The 21,955-nt window shown below is 36.9% G+C and overlaps 1 protein-coding gene across 3 annotated transcripts in view; it reads right to left on the bottom strand.

The window, feature by feature from the left end:
• Positions 1–12,390: 12,390 nt before the first annotated feature.
• The window catches only part of LOC136027893 (uncharacterized), a 72,848-nt gene continuing 63,283 nt past the window's right edge, over positions 12,391–21,955 (bottom strand). For all 3 annotated transcript variants that reach the window (XM_065705324.1, XM_065705323.1, XM_065705325.1), the window contains exon 4: positions 12,391–14,827. In XM_065705324.1, coding sequence (XP_065561396.1) covers positions 14,610–14,827 — 218 coding nt within the window. In that variant the 3' untranslated portion in view covers positions 12,391–14,609. The remainder of the gene's footprint in view (positions 14,828–21,955) is intronic.

Here is a 21,955-nt window from a genome sequence, read left to right as displayed (position 1 = left end):
AATAATTAGTTTCGCTTAGTTATTTTCAAGATTTGATGCGGCAACACTGACAAAATGTGAGGTTGCCTTGAACTTTTTTAATTTTGAAATAACTCAACAAAAATCTCGATTTTCATCTGCATGAATGAACTTAGCATGAATGAACTCATAATTGACAGCTAATTAAAAAAAAAAAAATTGAAAAAGAAAACAGCACAAACTGAGCAAAAAATATGCAACTTTCTTTTGAAGGTTGTCTTTGGAAATCAATAAACTCTTAATTTTTGAATTTTTACGGACGGACAGGGCAGCTAAATTTAAATAATTAGTTTCGCTTAGTTATTTTCAAGATTTGATGCGGCAACACTGACAAAATGTGAGGTTGCCTTGAACATTTTTAATTTTGAAATAACTCAACAAAAATCTTGATTTTCATCTGCATGAATGAACTTAAGATCTGCCGAAAGGCAAGAAATTTTTTTCATGTCCTTGTTACGTTAAGCCCTTTTTGGTCCTCATAAAGAATAGAATAAGAAATTCACAAATAACTCGTTTGGTGTCTCATTAATCACAGTAGTGAGTCTTCCATGGTTATTCCCAGGAGAACTTATTATTCGAAAAAAGAGATTTATTACAAGTTTGTGAATTATACTGCCAAACCTTTTCTGGCATTTTTCATTTATAGAAAAGATAATTATACAGTTTTTTTATCCCCGTGCTAAATCTATTATTCATAAATTTTATTTTGGCTGTTATTACCATATCAATCACATCAAAGCTTCAGCATTTTTTTTTTTTTTTTTTTTTTTTTTTTTTTTTTTTTTTTTTTTTACTGAGAAACGACCCCTTTGCATCTATTCATTTGTATCATTTTATGCTTGCAACAGTAGTTGTGAATTAGTAAAAAGCAAGTCACAATTCGGAGTTGCTTAAGTAAAAAAAAGTGTTTTTAAAGAAACGTTGTAGCGATAAATATTTCCCAGCAGACACTATTTTGGAAACAACTGCTTTAATTCAGATGCAGCAAAGAACTAATTTATAATCATGACTACGAGAAGAAATTTCTAAGAATATCAAAATAAGACTTTGAAACGCCTAAGAATAACATTAAAAAAGTTCAACCTTGAAATAACGATTGTCAGAAATCTGAAAACTGAAGACTCCCAGTCCGCTACCTTGAGCAACCAGGAAAAGTATATTCTTGTCTGAGTGGCACTAATTTATTTCTACCCTTTTTTTCATTTTTTCTCCTTTTGGGTGGTCAAACCAGTGGTCGTGTAATACTGAATTAGGACTTAATGGATTGAATGTATAAAACTAAATAAGCATTTTTAGTTACAAAATGTGGCCTTTTTACTAGCAAACTTTGGCCTTTTAGTAGGTGTGCAGAAGCGGTGACGTGCTCTGCCATTTTGTGTCGCAAAACATAAGTTATTCCCCAAAGATAGTCAAAATGTAGGATGAGAGCTGTATGTAGAGAGCTAATTTAGAGCCAAATTTAGAGAGCCAATGTAGAGCCAAATGTTGAGAGTCAATGTGGAGCCAACCGTAGATAGTCAATGTAGAGCCAAATGTAAAAAGCCAATGTAGAGCCAAATATAGTGGGCTAATGTAACAGCAAATGTAGAGAGACAATATAGAGCCAAATGCAGAGAGCCAATGTAGAGGCAAATGTAGAGAGCCAATGAAGAGGCAAATTTAGAGAGCCAATATGGAGCCAAATTTAGAGAACCAATGTAAAGGCAAATGTAGAGAGCCAAATTTAGGGTGTGTATGTAGAGAGCCAATGCAGAGCAAAATGTAGGTGCCAATTTTCATATTCAAGTTAATTCATTTTGTCCATCTAAAACTCTTCAATGGAGTCTCAAAGCTCTCCATTCTGAAAATTGAGGAAAATTCCATTGTATCTTGGGTAAATATCTTGGGTAAATTTTCGGGTATCTGCCCCTTCCCCAATCTCCCCACCCAAAAAACCAATTTTTTTACAAATTTTTCTACATTCCCCCCACCCCCTTTACCAAGTACTCGAGGCAATTCTCATCAACCCACACTCAATCAGTGCTACATAATAAAAATTGAAACCTATTTCGTAAAAAGTTTAAACGTGCCAAGATATAAAATGAATTACAATGTTAACTGCTATGATATATGATTGCTACGACTATCGAACTAAACTAAATATTTATCTAAAGGTTCGTATTTTTTTAATCACTGTCTGCTTTGAAATCATCACACCAAATCCTAGACATTTGCCCAAAGTCCATGGCAAATAAACTCGAGGTTTACTAAAGGCTTTACTCACTAAGTTAAAGTGGTAAGAACAGACAGGAATGGGTAAATGGTGTTCAGATTAACTGAAAAAACAAGGCTGACTAACAAAGGCGTATTCAAGGTTAAAGGGGGCCTATATAATAGGATTAAATAAAAAAAAAAAATTAATTGAAAGTAAGGAGCGACATTAAAACTTAAAACGAACAGAAATTACCCCGTATATGAAAGGGGCTGCTCCTTCTTCAACGCCTTGCTCTTTGCACTAAAGTTTAACTCTCTCTCAACTCTACTTTTTAAAACAGTAAAAACTCTAGCGTAAAGAGCAGGGCGTTGAAGAAGGAGCAGCCCCTATTATATACGGGGTGATTTCTGTTCGTTTTAAGTTTTAATGTCGCTCCTTACTTTCTGTTAATTTTTTTTTTATTTAATTTCTGAACGTTTTTTAGTTAATCCATGTTTTGATTTCGGCTCTCGGTAGATGAATAATTAAAGCAAAATTTGTATATTTATTTATTTGGCTAAATGGCTTTCCCAAAGTTTTGATCGAATGATTTTGCGAAAAAAGGAGGGGAAGGAGGCCCAGTTGATCTCCAATTTTTTGGGTACTTAAAAAGGCAACTAGAACTTTTAGTTTTTACGAACATTTTCATTAGTAAAAGATATACGTACCTTACGAATTAGCTTACTTAACAAACTTCTATGTTCGTATGTTTTTATTACGTATATGAGAAGGTTCGCCCACTTGTCAATACCTCGTCAATAACTCTTTGCATTAAAGCTTAAATTTTGTCCCTTGAATCACAAAGGCCGTAGAATAAATAGTTGAAATTACTAAAAATCCTTTAGCGTAAAGAGTGAGGTATTAGGAGGAGGCGAACCCCTTATATGCGTAATATTTTCTGTTCGTTTTAAGTTTTAATGCTACTCCATACTTCCAGTTGAAAAAAACTTTTTCATATTTATTTTCTCATTGCTTTTTAAATAATGCTAGAAAATGCTGCGCCCCCTTTATGGAAATCTTCTTCCCCCATGACAAATTCCTCCATGGAAAATTTCCCCCACATAGCCCCCTCTTCTCAACCCCCCCCCCCCTCCCAACCAAAAAATCCCCTTGAAAACGTCTCTACATTTCCCAATAACCATAAATATATGCAAACACTGGTCAAAATTTGCAACTTGCAGCCCCTCCCACGGGGACTGTGGGGGAGTAAGTCGTCCCCAAAGACATAGTTATAAGGTCTTTCGACTATGCTGAATAAAATGGCTATCTCAAAATTTTGATCCGACTACTTTGGGAAAAAAATGAGCGTGGGAGGGGGACTAGGTGCCCTCCGATTAAAGAGGGTCCTATAGAGTAGGATAACTATTGAGACCCATTTTTATATTTACCTCGATCTCCGAACAACTTTTTCCCTTTTTCACAGAATTTTTCAAACAAAATAAGTGCGTTTGGATGTTTTTTCTTAGTAGCACTGGCTTTTTTGAACCCTCTTTGTTAGCGTGCCAGGGTGAAAGTGAGGATTCGGATAACAGCCAGTGCTGAGCTTCTTTTATATGGCACTTGGTATTTACCAAGTGACATATAGCGATCGCAAATTATGTCGGTCTGTCTGTCGGTTTTTCTGTCCCGGCTTTGCTAGTTTAGGCACTTCCAGATAACCTAGGACGATGAAATTTGGCAGGTGTATCAGAAACAATACCAGGTTGAATTAAAAAAAAAAGTCACTTCCTCGATCCAGCCATCTGGGGGGGATGGGGGACGGTTAATTCGGAAAAATTAAAATAAATGAAGTATTTTTAACTTATCAACGGTTTATCAGATCTTAATGAAAGTTGATGCTTAGAATGATATCAGATTTCAGAGCTTTTGTTTTAAATTTCGATCGGATCCAATGACATTGGGCGGAGTTGGGGGGGGCTACCTAAAATCTTGGAAAACGCTTAAAGTGGAGGGATCGGGATGATACTTGATGGGAAAAATAAGCATAAGTCCTAGATACGTGATTTAGATAACCGGAACGGATCCACTCTCTTTGGGGAAAGCTGGGGGGGGGGAGAGGGTACGGTTAATTCTGAAAAATTCGAAAAAATGAGGTATTTTTAACTTACGAAGGAGTGATCGGATCTTCATGAAATTTCATTGTTAGTAGGACCTCGTAACTCAGATCTCTTATTTTAAATCCCGACCGGATCCAATGTCATCGGAGGGGGGGGGTTGAACCTTTGGAAACGCTTAGAGATCAGGATGAAACTTGGAAGAATAAGCTTAAGTCCAAAATACATGACTGACACAGCCTGACCAGATCCGCTCTCTTTGGTGGAGTTTGGGGGAGGGGGGTAATTCGGAAAAATAAGAAAAAATGAGATATTTGTAACTTACGAAAGGGTGATTAGATCTTGCAGAAATTATATATTTAGAAAAATCTTGTGCTTTAGAGCTCTCATTTTAAATTCCAACCTGATCCGGTGAAATTGGGGGGAGTTAGAGAGGGAATAGAATTCTTGGAAAACGTGAAAATTGAGGTATCTTTATCTTACGAATGGGTGATTGGACTTTATTGAAACTTAATATATAGAAGGATTTTATGTCTCAGATGTTCCATTTCTAATTCAAATCGGATCCACGGACATAGAAGGTTGGGGGGGGGGACAAAAATCTTGGAAACCAGAAATCTTTGAAAACGCTTAGAGTGGAGAGATCGGGGCAAAACTTGATGGGAAGAGTAATCACAAGTTCAAGATACTTGATTGACATAATTGGAACGGATCCGCTCTCTTTGGGGAAGTTGGGGGGATTTCCAGTGCTTTGGCGGGTTCGGTGCTTTCGGACGTGCTAGGACGATGGAAATTGGTAGGCGTGTCAGGGACCTGCACAAATTGACTTGACAACAGTCGTTTCCCGGATTCGACCATCTGGGGGGCTGGAGGGAGAGAAAAAACTGAAAAAAAATTAGAGGTATTTATAACTTACAAATGTATAATGGAACGTCAATTCTCCTCCATTCACTTTTATAACACCACTTCTTATCAAGCTTACTGCCAGTTACGGGCAACCGGATTGCGAAAAATAAAAGGAGACGCTTAAGCATATTGGGAGATGGCCATAATCACGCTCATCCTCGTCCGCATTGTGCATCCGAGGAAGGAACTGTAGCAGAGCATACACAATGGTCAATGTTGTATAGGGTTCCACTGTTATGAATGTGCGTATGTCTAAAATGTTTTGGGACAATACGAAAACCAGTATATAAAGACTCTAAAATAAGTTCAGCACGGTTTGAATTAATTCATAAATCACGGTTGCAGTCGCTCATTAAAACCCAATCGTATCCAGGACTTTCAATATTTTTGATCAGACTGCTGATGGAGCACACAGTTGCAAATTTCGTCAGAGATGACAGTGAAATCTGGTTATGAGGAGGGTAAACATTCATCAGTACAAGATTACTAATTCTAATAGCTGAAAAATTATCAGCCGAGTGGTACAATACATGCGTGAGGGACAAGGATCGTTTAACTAGGCAAGCAAGTCACCCAGAGGGTCTCCCTCTTAAGAGCGTTTGTTGTATAAACAATGTGATCGTCACATTTACGGAGCACATTGATACTGTCTTGTGGTGGATGATGCTCTTGAGAAACAAGACATCAAAATCGTCCAAAATTGGCTAATTGAATGATCTTTGTCCTTTGTGCCTTTGATGTTGAAAGAACATAGCATTAATATATTGGCTTTTGGTCATTTGAACATCATTCTTATCAAGTCCTACAACTTTCAATTCAATACAATTAGCCCCTGCTGTAACATTGCTGATAAATCGTTTTGATAACCTGTATATTCGTATACTTCTTGTGAATTTCATGTTAATGTTTTTGGACTTAAAAGTAGATGCAATGGAGGTAGTACTTGAAGCAGCAATAGTAGTAGAAGTAGTTGCAGTAAATATAGCAGCCGTAGTAACATTAGTAGTAGCATACATATATTGCCTTTTGGTAAATTGCTCTTCCCCTTTCAGCATTGTCTGAAAGTTCCAAATTAATAATTAAATTTATTCTTGAGATACACTCTTTTGAAAGTGTGCAGGCACAAAATGTCTTTTTATTTATTTCCAATTTCTCATCAATATTTTAAATGTAGTTTGGTGGTTGTAGCAGTTGGAGTTGTAGCAGATCGTATGGACAACCCGTAGACATATAACGTATACACATTTGACAACCCGTATACACATACCATATTTTGATCTAGTTCAACACTCCCCTCAGCTTTCTCTGAAAGGCTCACCTGAATTCACTTTGTCTTTTTGGAAAATAAAAGTCAGACATGCAGACTTTTCTGAATAACATATGCTATGGGTAAACAGTGAAAGAAATGCATAGCCTACATCCCTTGCCCTTGTGGCTGTGACGGGGTTGATGTACCCAAAGACAATATTACTCTATCTTTCAACAGTGCTGAATAACTTAGATAATTTTGATTGAATGTTTGTTATAGTAAATGATGGTCTGGGGGGAAGGCTGGTTACCCTTTATGACTTTTTACTCTTAAAACAGAGCTAGAACTTTCAAGTTAAAATTAATTGAGCCTCCTTGAAAATTTATACGACCGGCCCCTTCCAAAACAACATTACACACCCTCGGGGTACTACTTACAAATCTTGTCTTGACGACCGTGGGGGGGGGGCATCTTCCAATACATAATTCCTGGACCCTTTCACTATGCTGAAGAATATGACTATCGCAAATTTTCAATTTGAGGGAAACTTGGGGAAACTACGACGTGGGGAGTGGGTATCCGCCCTCCGAGCTCTTTGACACTTAAAAAAGATACTAGAGCTTGTGATTACCAGTCTAATGAGCACCCTCCAAAATTTACACGAATATCCTTTCTGTAAAGCCTTATAAGCCCCGAGGGCATACTTTACAACCCTTGCCCTGAGGAATCCGGGGAGAATGCCAGCCTCAAAGAAATAATTTCCGGACCCTTCAACTACGCTAAACAAAATCTCTATCTCAAAATTTTTGTTACATGTATTTGGAAAAATGATGGGCATAGAGGGAGGAGGGTGGCTATCTGTCTTCCAATCACTTTTAACTACTAAAAAATAATAACATATTGTGGCTACATTGCTCTTTACTTAGGCATCGCTATTGCATTGCCTATGAAGTCCAACAAAACTAACTTTTAAACAATCTTTCTCTCACACGACGGTATTTCATTTCCACTTAAATTAGAAAGGTGTTTTCAATTTATTTCCGCTTATTGACACAACCCTCAGAAGAAATATGCAATTGCGGAAACAAGATTTGTTATTCTCGGGAATTAGGCACTGAAATGTTTAAGTAGCAAGGACAGTGAAAACAGTCTGATTGCTGATTGTTGTAATTGGCTAAGGAGTAACTTTAACAACTATATGAAATGTTTAAGTACCAAGGACAGTGAAAACAGTCTGATTGCTGATTGTTGTAATTGGCTAAGGAGTAACTTTAACAACTATATGAAATGTTTAAGTACCAAGGACAGTGAAAACAGTCTGATTGCTGATTATTGTAATTGGCTAAGGAGTAACTTTAACAACTATATGAAATGTTTAAGTACCAAGGACAGTGAAAACAGTCTGATTGCTGATTGCTGTAATTGGCTAAGGAGTAACTTTAACAACTATATGAAATGTTTAAGTACCAAGGACAGTGAAAACAGTCTGATTGCTGATTGTTGTAATTGGCTAAGGAGTAACTTTAACAACTATATGAAATGTTTAAGTACCAAGGACAGTGAAAACAGTCTGATTGCTGATTGTTGTAATTGGCTAAGGAGTAACTTTAACAGCTATATGAAATGTTTAAGTACCAAGGACAGTGAAAACAGTCTGATTGCTGATTGTTGTAATTGGCTAAGGAGTAACTTTAACAATTATATGTATCTTTAAAATTGAAAACTTTGAAAAGTTTTTTTATATAATAAAAGGACCCCTCTACTAGCAGTTTGAGTAGCAGGCGCCACACTAAAAGTGAGACTGCCCCCTCCTTATCTTCTCGCTCCTTACACTAAAGTTTGACTCTGTCACAACTCTTCTTTTAAAGAAATACAGTACTTTAGCGGAAAAAGCGAACTGTTGAAGAAGGGGCAGCCTCTTTTACATACGGAATAATTTCTGTTCCTTTTAAATTTTAATGTTGTTCCTTACTTTCAGTAAAAAAAATTTTTAGATTTAATTTCAGATTATTTTTCAAATGATTTTGGGAAATCCATAAGACATAAAACGATTCACATAATTTTTGAAAACCCGTAATCTCTACCGTATTCACTTACATTCTGAACTAGAAAAGCGGGAGAGTTGGGGGTAGAATAGGTACTGCTCCGGGGACATGAAATTATGTACATTACATATCTTGCATGATTATAATTTAACAAGGTGGAAACGTTTCTATTAAAACGTATATTTGAATCCTCTGATTTAAATGAGCTCTTTTACTGTGAGCTCTATACGCTAAGGTTTGGCTCTTTCTCACAAGTCTAGTTTTTAAAAAAATGAGAAACTTTAGCGTAAAGAGCGAGGTGCTGAGGAGGGAACAACCACTTTCATATACCGAATAATTTCTGTTCGTTTTAAGTTTTAATGCCGCTCCTTACTTGCAGTTAAGTAAAAGTTGTTTTTTTTTATTTACTTTCTGAACGTTTTTGAATTAATGCATTTTTTTTTTATTTTGGCTCACCGAACATGAATAGTTAAAACGAAATTTACATTTTTTTTTTCGGCTAAATGGCTTTCTCATAGTTTTAATCGGACGATTTTGATAAGAAAGGGGGTGGGGGAGGAGGCCTAATTGCCCTCTAATTTTTTGTTACTATAAAAGGCAATGAACTTTTTTTTCCGAACGTTTTCATTAGTAATTAATATACTTAACTTAGGAATTAACTTGTGTGACCAACTACTATATTTGTATATATTTATTACGTATGTGAAGGGGTTCGCCCCCCTCTTCAATACCTCGCTCTTTACAATAAAGGTTGAATTTTGCCCAATTCTTTAAGAATGACCCCTGAAGTTGGAATTACTAAAAGTACTTTATCGTAAACAGCGAGGTACTGTGGAGGAGACGATTCCCTTTATATACGTAATAATTTCTGTTCTTCTTAGGTTTTAATGCTGCTCCTTACTTCTTGCTGATCTTTCTAATTGTTTTTTTTTAATAATACTTGAAAATCCTGCAGCCCCTTCATGGAAATTCTCTTCTCTCGTGATAAATTACTCCATGGAAAGATCCTCCCACGTAACCCCCTCCTCTGACCCACCTTCCCCTCTCAACACGAAAAAGTCCCCCCTAAAACAACTATACACTTCCCAATAACCCTTGCTTTACGTAAACAATGGTCAAAGTTTGTAACTTGCAGCACCTCCCCTGGGGACTGTGGGGGATTAAGTCGTCCCTAAAGACCTAATTATTGGGTTTTTCGACTATGTTGAACAAAATGGCTATATAAGAATTTTTATCCGGTGGCTTTGAAAAAAAAGAGTGTTGGAGAGGACCTAGGTGCCCTCCAATTTTTTTGTCACTTGAAAAGGGCACTAGAACTTTGAAGTTTTGTTAGATTGCACCTTCTCGTAGCATTGTAGTACCGCTGTGTTCATACGATCACCCCTGGAAGAAAAAAACAAATAAAAAACAAATAAACACGCATCCGTGATCTGTCTTCTGGCAAAAAATTCGAAATTCCACATTTTTGTAGATAGGAGCTTGAAACTTCTACAGTTGGGTTTACTGATACGCTGATATTTATGGTGGGGTTATCAATAAGATTCAATTACTTTTAGGGGATGTTTCTTCCTATTTCCTTAAATAAGGCAAATTTTCTCAGGCTTGTAACTTTTGGTTGGTAAAACTAAACATGATGAAACTTATACGTTCAAAATCAGCATTAAAATGCGATTCTTTTGATGTAATTATTGGTATCAAAAATCCGTTTTTTAGAGTTTTGGTTACTATTGTAACCGATTACTAGTAAGGTCGTGGGAACGACCTTACTACAGGTTGTTACCACGAACTGTTTGATAGGAAACAGATTAGATACAAATTAAAGAAATGCACCTTTTGATTCCCAACTTAATTTTCTTTTCCAACATAATAGATCTAATCACTGCCTTTGCTAGTCTGACTTATGTATAATTATTTCGTATATTAGGGGGTTTACCCCTTCGCAATACTTAAACCTTCACGCTTAGGTTTTTTAATACTTTTAAAAGAGCTTCTTACATTAATTAAACTGTCCTTATGTTTTTTGGAGTTTTTTTTTAAGAGTCGGGACAAAAAGTCGAAATTTAGCGTAAAGGGTGATGTAGTTGCTTTTGGTGTGCTATCGATTGATTTTGTCTCTTTTATTTCAATACTACTATAATACTACTATATTGAGGAGGGGACGACCTTCAATATATGTTGTTCTTCTTATCTTTTAATATTGCTCCTTATTTTTATTATTTTTAGTTGAAATAGTTGGCTTTTTTATTTAATTTCTGATCGTTTTTCAAATAATGCAGGGACATCAAGCTTCCTTTCATGCAAATTTCTCTCCTCCACAGTAAAATCTTCAAAGTAAAACTCTTCTTACGTAGAATAATCCCCCACCCTCCCACCTGGAGAATACCCTGCGGACAATCCTTTCCTGGCTGAAAATTCTCTTAAGGAAAATTTCTTGCAGGTTTCAAACCATTTGGAAACCACTCTCATAGAAATTTTTTTCGCTGTAATGCTACCACCCCTAGTGCATTGTCTTATTTTAAAATTCAAGTTACAATTCTTTACTTTTTCCAAAAAAAAAGAATGACCAGTTTTTGAACGGATAGTCTCTCAAATTAAAGGCGAATGCAATACCCCTATGGCTCCACATAGCAATGGGCTATGAGCTGCACATAGCAATTACGAATAGCCTACTATTTGTAAACAAATATGGGCAAACTTCAAAACCTTCAGTCATTTCTCCAGAGGTTGCACGGGTTCGCGTTATCCACGAAGGTATGTTTATCGAACCAAACAAAATAGTTATCTCAAAATGTTTTTGAGTCGACTTTGGGTGAATTGGGCCAAAGGAAGGGGCTAAATGCCCTTCAAATTAATGGTAACTTAAAAGGGCACTATAACCTTTAATGTCTGTCCGAATGAGCCTTCTACCAATAGTCTAGGACCACTGGTTCGATCTGATTCCCCTTATATCACCATAATTGTGTAGCTTACAGCCCTTTCTCTGGGGACTATGATCATCATGACATCATAGTTTTAGACCTTTGAACTATGCTAAAATAATGGCTATCTCATTGCAATATTAGCTATCTCAATGGCAATTCCAATTTGACGACTTTGGGGGCAAGTGCTTGGGGGGAGAGGGCAAACTGGCCACAGTCTTTTTGGTCATTTAAAGAGTATACAAGAAATTTCAATTTCTTTTCGAACGAGCCCTCTGTTGATCTTATAGGACCATTGATTCGACACGATTACCTCTGGGAAAAATAAAAACAAACAAACAAATAGATAAACACGCATCCATAATTCATTAAATACAGAATTCTACATTTTTGTAGAAAGGAGCTTGAAATCAACACAGTTTGGTTCTCTGATACCCTGCATCCTTTGGTGTGATTTGCGGTTAAGATTTCTTAACAAAGAGAGGGTGAAAATTGGGCAATTATTTTCAGGCTCGTATCTTCTGATGGGTAGCACTAAACTTACCGAATTTTATATATTTGGAATCGACATATCAAGTTGATTTTTATATATCTGTTGATATAAAATTCCGTTTTTTAGAGATTCGGTTAATATTGAGCCACGCAAGGATTCGGTAAGTAACGATACTTACACTTCGTTACAACGAACTAGTTTGATGATAGTCGTCAAGTATTGTTCTGAAGCGTAGGCGCTACAAAAAAAGGAGGGGGATTTGCTAGGTGTTTACCAGAGAAATTGCCTACAGATTTTTCTGGCTACCTGAGGGACAGGCCACATCTCAGGCTGTGAGCTATAAGATAAATATGGTTCTATCCACTTTCTAGACCTATAGTGAAAGATGGGATGACGTTTTAGGAAACGTTTTACGGATGCGGGATGATAGATTCTCAAAGATTGTTCTTGTCGGTAACCCTTATAGGACGAAAAGAAAAGCAGCAAGTATTTCAAAATTGGACGTTTGAATGAGCGGTTCCAGCAATAATGATGGAGCCACAGTACGGTACCATCCACAATAAAAACAGTTGCACGTGGAAAATAGTCCGGGGAAGGAAAAGGTTTCAGGAAGATAAATGTTTAACAGACAATAAACGCTTACCTCGGGAGTAGCCAAGCGAACCTTCTAGTTTGAATTAAATCCTTTATAATAGGACTGAAACAACACATAACGACGATTGCTGTTAGACTGTTTGGCATGGCAACCAATCACTGTTTCTTTTCTGCACTTTTTATTATGAAACACATTTTTCAGGAGAATAAGCGATCGTGCTTGCAAAATTTTGCATAAGAAGTGTCGAAGACTAGTTTAATTGGCACCTGTTTTTAATGTGCAGATGGAAAGAAGTTAACAAAACTTTTGAATTTTAAACCAAATATATTTTAACAACCAGTTTAATTTAGAAAATTGGTTCAATGTTTATGTACATTTTAATACTCTGTCTTGGATATTCTTAAAAAAAATCAAAATTCTATATACTTTTCCCTACATTTTTGCACCCTTCTGAAGATTATTGCTAAACTGTTCCAAATGGCAACAAATCAGTATATTGTTTTCTCTGTTGCGAAACATATTTTTCAGGAAAGTAGTTATTTAGCTATCAATACATTCAATATTGAATATGCAGAATAGGTAAGTATTAACTACTGCAGAGACAAATCGCGGCACCAAGGTTCATTAGTTCAGTACAACTGGCCAATTCCTCAGTGTGTTCGGAGCCTTATTCTTTACTCCCTCCCAAGAAATCCCTATTTAGTTTAAATTTCCAATGGACCTTCTCGCCAGTGGCATCAATTTACGAAAATGTAAGGAGAGGGGAATCCAGAAACTACTAAGCTCAGAGCCTCACGACCAAATCTGCTACAGAAAATCTTGGCTTAAAGACAAACTGGTATAAGACCAAAATAATGCCTGTGCACAAGATATCCAGGCCACTGGAGTCTATTGGAAGTGTAAGGACAGAATGTTGAGATAGTCAAGCAGTATACCTACCCTGTTCAATCGTCTACTCAAATAAAAATATAGATAAAGAATTATCAGCAAGAGTGGTAAAGGCGAATGCCGTATTCGGCCTCTGAGAACAACATTTCACAAATCCCTGATCAGCCTAACTCACAAAAAGCCGAATTTACTCTGCCCCAGTAGCTAGGGTTATGCTTTACTCATCAGAGACTTGGCCCATGACTCCAAAGCAGATGATCAAGGTAGATGATGTTCAGACGAAACACCTTCGAAAAACTGAGCGCGTTAGATGGTTTAACAGGGTACAGAACTTGGAGATCCTCTGGTCTTCTAAATTGCCAATCCTATCTGAGCAGCTGTAGTCTCGATTGCTGCATTATTACGGTCATCTACTTCTCCTGTGCACTCAAACTTCTGCCTGGCCCATCTTTGACTTTGATCCAAATGCAAATGGCTGGAAACACCCGAGAGGTAGACCACACACAAGAAGGGCGGACGTCGCCCGTGGTCGACTCACTCCAACCATCGCCCAGGACAGGATACTCTGGATATGACTAAAAAAGTTCAGAATCTAAAGTTGAGATGGGCAAAAAAACTTGAGAGACCCAATTGCAGGCACTACTCCTCCCAGACCATTCGAGCCCGTGTTTTTCATTCTGAACCAAGACGGATGGTCAGAAAGTACAATATTCGCCATTTTATCGTCAGTCGTAATGTCGGAAGGCATTAAATATTAGTCATTCTACCATTATAGGCCTGGAAAATAAGACCGAACGTATTTATTTGTACAGCTTATTGTCTGGTTATATGATTAGTTGAATCTCTCATGAAGTTTCCAAAACACGCATTCTTGAGGATTGCAGCTACAGACTAATCCACGTGACAACCATTCATTTATTGTTTGTCATCTTTTCTTTATTCTGGAACACGTTTCCCATAAAAATAAGTGGTCTTTTAGGGAGGGGAAATTCAGACAGAGTAAACACTAATCTGAGCATTACCATTTAACTCTACAGTTTAGTTTAAAGCCTTCATAAGAGAGTTGAAACACTTCCTTTCAGAGGAATATTGTAAGACTTCCGCTATTTTCTTTTTTCTTTATTGTAGACCACATTTTCCAGAATTTCTTATTTCTTTTTTTTGAAAAATATTTTTCAGAAGCGTTAATCTCACCATTATCTATTCAACTCTATAATTTACTACAACACCAAGGTTGCGTGAAGCCTTTGTTACTGTGCAATTTCCTCCTCCACAAGGATATATTCAAAGCTTCACTCCTTACCTCCTCCCAAGAAGCTGCAATATTCTTTAAATCCTTACTTATGACCTCTTGACCTTTTGCTGCCCAGATGGATAGTGGCCGTAATGGATAGGGTGAAACGCTTCGTTTGGCCCCAAATGGAAGGCCTAAAATGACAATCTTTGGCAATATGTCATCCTTTTTCACTAAACCTGTCTTAGCCATCTTTTGAAAAATATTTTTTGAAATAGTTAAAAAAAAAATTTGAAAAATATTTTTCACAAGCGATAATCTCACCATTACCTTTTCAACTCTATAATTTACTACAACACCATGATGCGTGATGCCTATATTGCTGTGAAAGCTCTTCCTCCACTAGGATCTATTCAAAACTTCACTCTTTACCCCTCCCAAGAAGCTCAAATTTTCTTTAAATCTCTACTTATGACCTCTTTCTGCCCCATTCGCGGCCCAGTTGGATGGTGGCCTCAATGGTTGGGTTGAAACGCTTCGTTTGGCCCCAAATGGATGGCCTAAAAGAACAATCTTTGGCAATATATCATCCTTTTGCACTAAACCTGCCCTAGCCAGCTTTTGAAAAAAAAAAATTCGAACAAACTAAAAAAAAAAATTTGAGAAATATTTTTCTGAAGCGATAATCTTACCATTACCCCTCCCAAGAAGCTCTAATTTTCTTTAAATCCTTACTTATGACCTCTTCCTGCCCCACTTGCGGGCCAGATGGATGATGACCTCAACGGATGGGGTGAAACCTATCGCTTAGCCCCAAACGGATCGCCTAAAAGAACAGTCTTTGACAATATGCCAAATATCCTTTTTCACTAAGCCTGTCTGGCCAGCTCAACCCTTATTGTAGCAATAAAAAGTGGGATAAGATCAAATTTTTCAGAATGTTTGTTGTTTAACATACAATCTGTCAAACAGGTACCTAAAACCATCCGTAGACAATTCCTCTTAGAACTATACTTCTTAGAACTATAGAGTTTGAAAGAGGTTAAGATGTTTTTGTTGTGTTTTTTTAAGTGTTTGTCTTTGCGCTCAGTGTGTATTTCTTCTTCTTTTTTTTCTTTCTTTCCTCAATTGCTCCGTCTTTCGCTTTTTTGTATGACGGGTTTTTCTATAAATAATAATAATATTAATATACCAAAAACTGATTTATTCATTTAAAATTTGATCATTGAATTTGAATAATATGTTTTACTTTTTATTTAAGATATGATTAGATGCATTTCGACAAAGCAACTAGGGCCGAATTCGTACTTTAGTGTCAGTGCAAATAAAAAAAAGAAAAAAAGAAATGGTCAATGTCATAAAATCACAAAACTGCAATCAATAAAAAATTCAAACGATAAAAATTCGTAAAATGAAAACAGACAAACACAAATTTAAACAAAAGTCTAGCTAGCAAGAATCACAAAGTTCGAAATCGTAAAATAAACACTAAGACTATAAGATAACTATGTGAGGGATGACCGTTTTTCTATATCTTTCAGTGGAAACTCTTATTGGGGCAAAAGGGGGGAATTTCTCTTGCAACAGAGCAGTGGAGGCGAAATCGGGGGGGGGGGGGTCTACTTGGGAAAAGAGAAGTAGTACGGGGTTTTTGCACGGCATTGTAGGCAAAACGCAAGGAAATTTGTGCACTCCTTTCCATAAGGGTGACTAGATTCGCTCTCCAAAGAAGGGAAATTTAAGGCACTTTACCCTCATTGAATATAATTCTAGCCACCTTTTTAAACTGTCTCTATTCTGTCCTACAATTCCTTGGAGATGCCGAGATACCAAACAGGACAAGTGTATTCGAGGGTAGGACGTACAAAAAAGAGAAAAATCCTCAAACAATGCGATTTAGGACATTTAAATTTATTACGGAGTTTGAGGAAAGAAAATGCAGTACTTGTACGTCTTAAGAAATCATTAACATGGCAATCCCATTTTAAGTCGCTTGAGATGGTAACACCCAGTAATTTCATAGTATTAACAGACATTTCAGGAGGGATTGGACAGGAGAAAGAAGCGGGACTTTAAGGAAATTAATTGTTAAAACTGTTGACTTTAAAAGGTTGATTCTCATATCACTTGCACAGCTTCATCTGATATTGATTCCAAGACGTCCATTGGGTTACCTTTTAGATTTTTGTAACTTGTTTTTAAGACAGTTAAATCGTCAACGAATTTCCATCAATCCGAGAAATCGACACCAGACTATTTATCATGGTAAGAAATAAAATTGCGCCTAAGAGGGTTCCCTGGGCACACTATTACAAATTGGGAGGGGATCAGAATATACATTAAGGAATTTGACGACTTGCGTTCTATTAGAAAGGAGGGATAAAATCATATTTATTAAATAGGGGTCAATTAGAAGTCATTGGTTAGTTTTTTTTACTAATGTATTATGGTTAATTAAATCAAAAGCTTTTTGCAAGTCAACTACGATAATATTGAGCCAGGTATTGGGATTTCAAGTTTGTTACACATAGAGTCCAAAAGGTGAAAAAGAAAATGTGTGGTAGAAGTAGAGCGCAAATTTCCGAATTGCGTTTGGTCAATATTTGGGATTATTTTTACTTTCATTTAATCAGCTAAAAAGCTTTCATATAACTTGGGAAAACCCGAACTAAGAGTAGTGGGCCAGACACCAGCAAAATCTTGTTTGCTACCCTTCTTTTTACGGGTGTAATAAAACCTAATTTCCAACAATCAGGGAACTTGAAAATTGGGTAACAGAAAATGTATGATTAAATCTGGAAAGAGGCTTCATTAATAAACAAAAATGGTAGCTTCCTCCTAAAGGGGGCGAAGGAACATATGAGCTATATAAAGTGTGCATATTCGTACAAACCAGATCAAGGGTAGTTTTTTCCTTTGGTTGTTGGTATTTTTACTATCTGTTTTAAATTAAAGGAACTGCAAAGGGAATTTAGCTTTAGGTCATTAGCATCACCTACTAGGAAAATACCAGCGTTAGGGAATTTGCAGAGAACAAAGTAGACGCTACTACACATTTGCTGGAAGAACCGCTGTCTTTGTGCAGCGTTTTGATTTGGGGAATAATAAAAGCAGCAAAACACAATCAAATTAAAAGGGCGAGGGAAAACTTTGGGTCTCACACTTACCCAAAAAATTTCGTCATAATCTGAAAGGTTGGGAGTAAGAATTCATTTAGGGAAGAGATAGTCACCTACAAATAAAAATATTCCGCCTCCCTTCTTACCTAGGGTTGGTCATCGGGACGAGAAGAAGAAGAAGAAGTTTATTATTATTCAATACAATACAAAATACAATTCAAAATGGAATTACAATACGCTTATTCCCCCTCGAAAGGCTCCATGGCCAGAGGTTTCATCAATTGGAGCAGTTATTAATTTTTAAAAGGTCAGGGATCTGTGCCTGGACCTCTGTTACAGCAATTACATCATTTTTTTTTTTTGTAATTGAGAGAGAACCTTGAGTTCGGTCAATTCGTCGAAATTCAGGCTTTCAGCGTTTTGTAACAAGGAACTTAGGAAAAGTAAAACGGTTACTGAAGTGAGCAGTTGTTTGTTTGCTAATTGTAGGGGCCAGAAGGGAGTAAGAGGAGCGAGGGTCTGGGGAGGAATAGCACTCTTTTTCAACGAGGATTTTATTAGCTTGGCTGGGAATCGCAGTGGAATGGAGATGATCTGCTAAACGGTTGTTACCTGGTAATTGCTATGGTGGGAGCGCTGATTCAAGTCCGTCAAGAATTTGCTGGTTTGCGGCAGAGTAAGGAGGGTATAGGGCAGTATACTGTACGTGGGAAGGAAATAAGACTTCTGTATATAGGGGGGGGGAGGTAACAAAGGGTAAGTAATGGGAGTTCATAATCGGGAAAGGTTTATTAATTGTTACGCTGTGTCTGACGAACTTATATGAGAGGTTTAATTTCCCTTCGCTCTATTATCGAAAACACTTTTTTGCTGGAGCTTGGTTGAATCACGAATGTGTTCAAATGCACAATTGTCTCCTAATTGGCAAGAACCTGTCAAAATTATATTAGCACATTTTGGTTTATTAGCAGAAGAGGCAGTCTTTTTGTGCAGGTTATTCACCTTCCTAATGTCCACACGTTTTTGAGCATCTGTAACGTGGTAATCAAGGTTACTATTATAATTAGTCTGTATCGAGGCTGGATTGAGGTCAAGCAAAATTTCTGAATTTATGTCACTTGTTGTGACAGGTATCACTGGGTTTAATCCTCTATGTCCTTCATCAATATTCATTGGGCTTATGAACATTTCGATGGTCAGAGATTAAAGTGTTATTTACCTCATTTAAAGGGAATTACATGTAGATTGATTTGCAGTATCACTTTTGTGAATTGACAAAAAACGGAGATTAGAGTTAACACATCCGTTAACTTTTCTTGTAAAATCAAGATTTTGGTGATATATGGTTGTAAGATGAGGGCGACAGGGACGGAGTCCATTTGAACTGATTTACCATTGCTACATTCAATTGTTTGGAATGAGGCGTTAGTTTTCCCTACAGAACAATATACAAGACCTTGGAGCTGGGAAGAAACAAGGGAAGTTGTAAGATAACACGAACTAGTACCAGCCTCGTTAGACACGGTTGGTTCTTCAGTCAATAGAGAAAACTAGTTGAGCGGAGGGTCTGGAAAATGTTTAAGGCTGCTGAGATAACTTAGAACCCTAAGAATCCTTCTTCTCTCAACAGGGGTACGGGATGTCTGAGAAAATCCAGATCAGGGGGTAGAAAGTCCTGGAGAAGAAGTACCAGTTACCTTAGACCTAGTGGAGCAATCTAGGCATATTTAGGAGTTATTCCAACTAGTAATATCTATCCTAGCACACTTTTCGGCCCCTGCATGGAACCAAGAGCTGCAATTAACACATTCGACAGCGTTAGATGTAACCCGTAATCTGCACTCATAGCAATACTGTTTTGGTTTAGCCATTTAGTCTTGCAACACCGCTTTAAGCCTTATTTAATTGAAAGGTTAATATTCAAAAATGAGGTGTTTACTTACTACCACAATATTATGCTACGTAGGGAGGAGGAGGGAGTTTTGGCATAATTCAAATTTAAATTTGAATCAAAATCATGCTGGTGGACTAAGATGTGAAAAGCTAAGAGCCTGGCTAATTGGAGTTTGACTAAATCAAATGAGGAAGCAACACTTTCCCTGTACTAAGATTGTGCTGAAGATTTAAGCATCCTAGATGAAGTGTTATCTAATTGAATGAACATTTAGAGATTTTGCGAAATCGGAGTGCAAGAAGAGGTTTGGAAATTAATATTAAGAAAACGAAGTCGCTAAGGCTAGGGATAGGTGAAGATCAAAAGGTGACGCTGGGTAACGAAAAGATTGATCAAGTGGACAGCTTCACTTACCTAGATAGTATTATTAGTAAGGAAAGTGGGCAAAATGAATATATTGAAAGTAGAAAGCATGGACCCAGGGTGTTTTTTCACAGTAAAAAAAGACAAAAATCTGAAAAATAGGAAGACAAGTCTACGGACCAAGATTGGAATATAGAAATCTACAGTGACGGCCTACAGATTGTTTTGGCCGGGTGTTTTGGGTGTCAAACTGATTGTACGAAAAGTGTGGTTCAATCCCACTTTTTGAGGCTGTTAAATAAAAAAACTAGTTTTTTTTAACTGAAAGTAAGGAGCAACATTAAAACTTAAAACGAAATATGTGTAACTTATAAATTAGCTTACGTAAGGAACTTTTGTATTCTCATATTTTTATTACATATATGAGGGGTTCACACACCCCCCCCCGTCAGTACCTCGCTCTTCACACTAAAGCTTAAATTTTGTCCCAATTCATTAAGAATGACCCCTGAATCACAAAAGCCGTAGAATATATAGTTGAAATTACTAAAATAATTTAGCATAAAGATCGAGGTATTAGGAGGAGGTGAGCCCCTCATATGCGTAATAATTTCTGTTTGTTTTAAATTTTAATTCTACTCCTTACTTCCAGTTGAAAAAACGTTTCCATATTTATTTTTTCATTGTTTTCTTTTTTAAATAATTCTAGAAAATCCTGAACTCCCTTCATGGAAATTTTCTTCCCCCATGACAAATTCCTCGATGGAAAGTTCCCCCAACATATCCCCCTCTTCTCAACCCCTTCCCCAACCAAAAAATCCCCCTGAAAACGTCTGTACACTTCCCAATAACCATTACTACATGTAAGCACTGATCAAAGTTTGTAGCTTCTAGCCCCTCCCACGGGGACTGTGGGGGAGTAAGTCGTCCCCAAACACATAGTTATAAGGTTTTTTGACTACGCTGAATAAAATGGCTATCTCAGAATTTTTATCCGTTAACTTTGGGAAAATAATTAGCGTGGGAGGAGGCCTAGGTGCCCTCCAGTTTTTTGGTCACTTAAAAAGGGCACTAGAACTTTTAGTTTCAATTATAACGGGCCCTCTTGCAACATTCTAGGACCACTGGGTCGATAAGATCACCCCTGGAAAAAAAAAACAAACAAATAAACACACATCCGTGATCTGCCTTTGGCAAAAATACAAAATTCCACATTTTTGTAGATAGGAGCTTTAACTTCTACAATCAAGTTCTCTGATACGCTGAATCTGATGGTGTGATTTTCGTTAAGATTATATGACTTTTAGGGGGTGTTTCCCCCTGTTTTCTAAAATAAGGCAAATTTCCTCAGGCTCTTAACTTTTGATGGGTAAAACTAAACTTGATGAAACTTATATATTTAAGATCAGCATTAAAATGCATTTCATTTGATGTAGCTATTGGTATCAAAATTCCATTTTTAGAGTTTTGGTTACTACTGAGCCGGGTCGCTCCTTAGTACAGTTCGTTACCACGAACTGTTTGATAACGAGAGAAAGGTTAAGATGGCTAAGATTGTCACAGATTGCCAAAGATTGTCCTTTTTGGCCGACCATCTAAGGCTAAACAAAAAGCAGGACCTCTTCAGATATGGTGGGAGGAAGTCGTGAGGAAAGATTTAAGGGAAGAGAGGATTTTCTAAGAAAAGATTTAAGGGGAATGGGAACTTCCTTGGATGGTTTAAAGAGGGAGGCTTTTAATAGATTGGGATGGAGGAAGAGCGTGCGTAACTATAGCGTGCGCAGTTAATAGTGTTATTAACTGTTAACTAGCTCTTTTAAGTTCTGTAATTTCTAATATTTTCTTTTCTTTCTCTTTGGAAGGATATAAACGTCTATACCTATGTAATTGATACATACAATAAATGACTAAATGATTAAATATTGAATCAGCAAGTTAATCGCTTG

Source organism: Artemia franciscana, chromosome 6 (assembly GCF_032884065.1).
Source record: "Artemia franciscana chromosome 6, ASM3288406v1, whole genome shotgun sequence".
Classification (NCBI taxonomy): domain Eukaryota; kingdom Metazoa; phylum Arthropoda; class Branchiopoda; order Anostraca; family Artemiidae; genus Artemia; species Artemia franciscana.
This window is presented reverse-complemented; position numbering and strand designations above follow the sequence as displayed.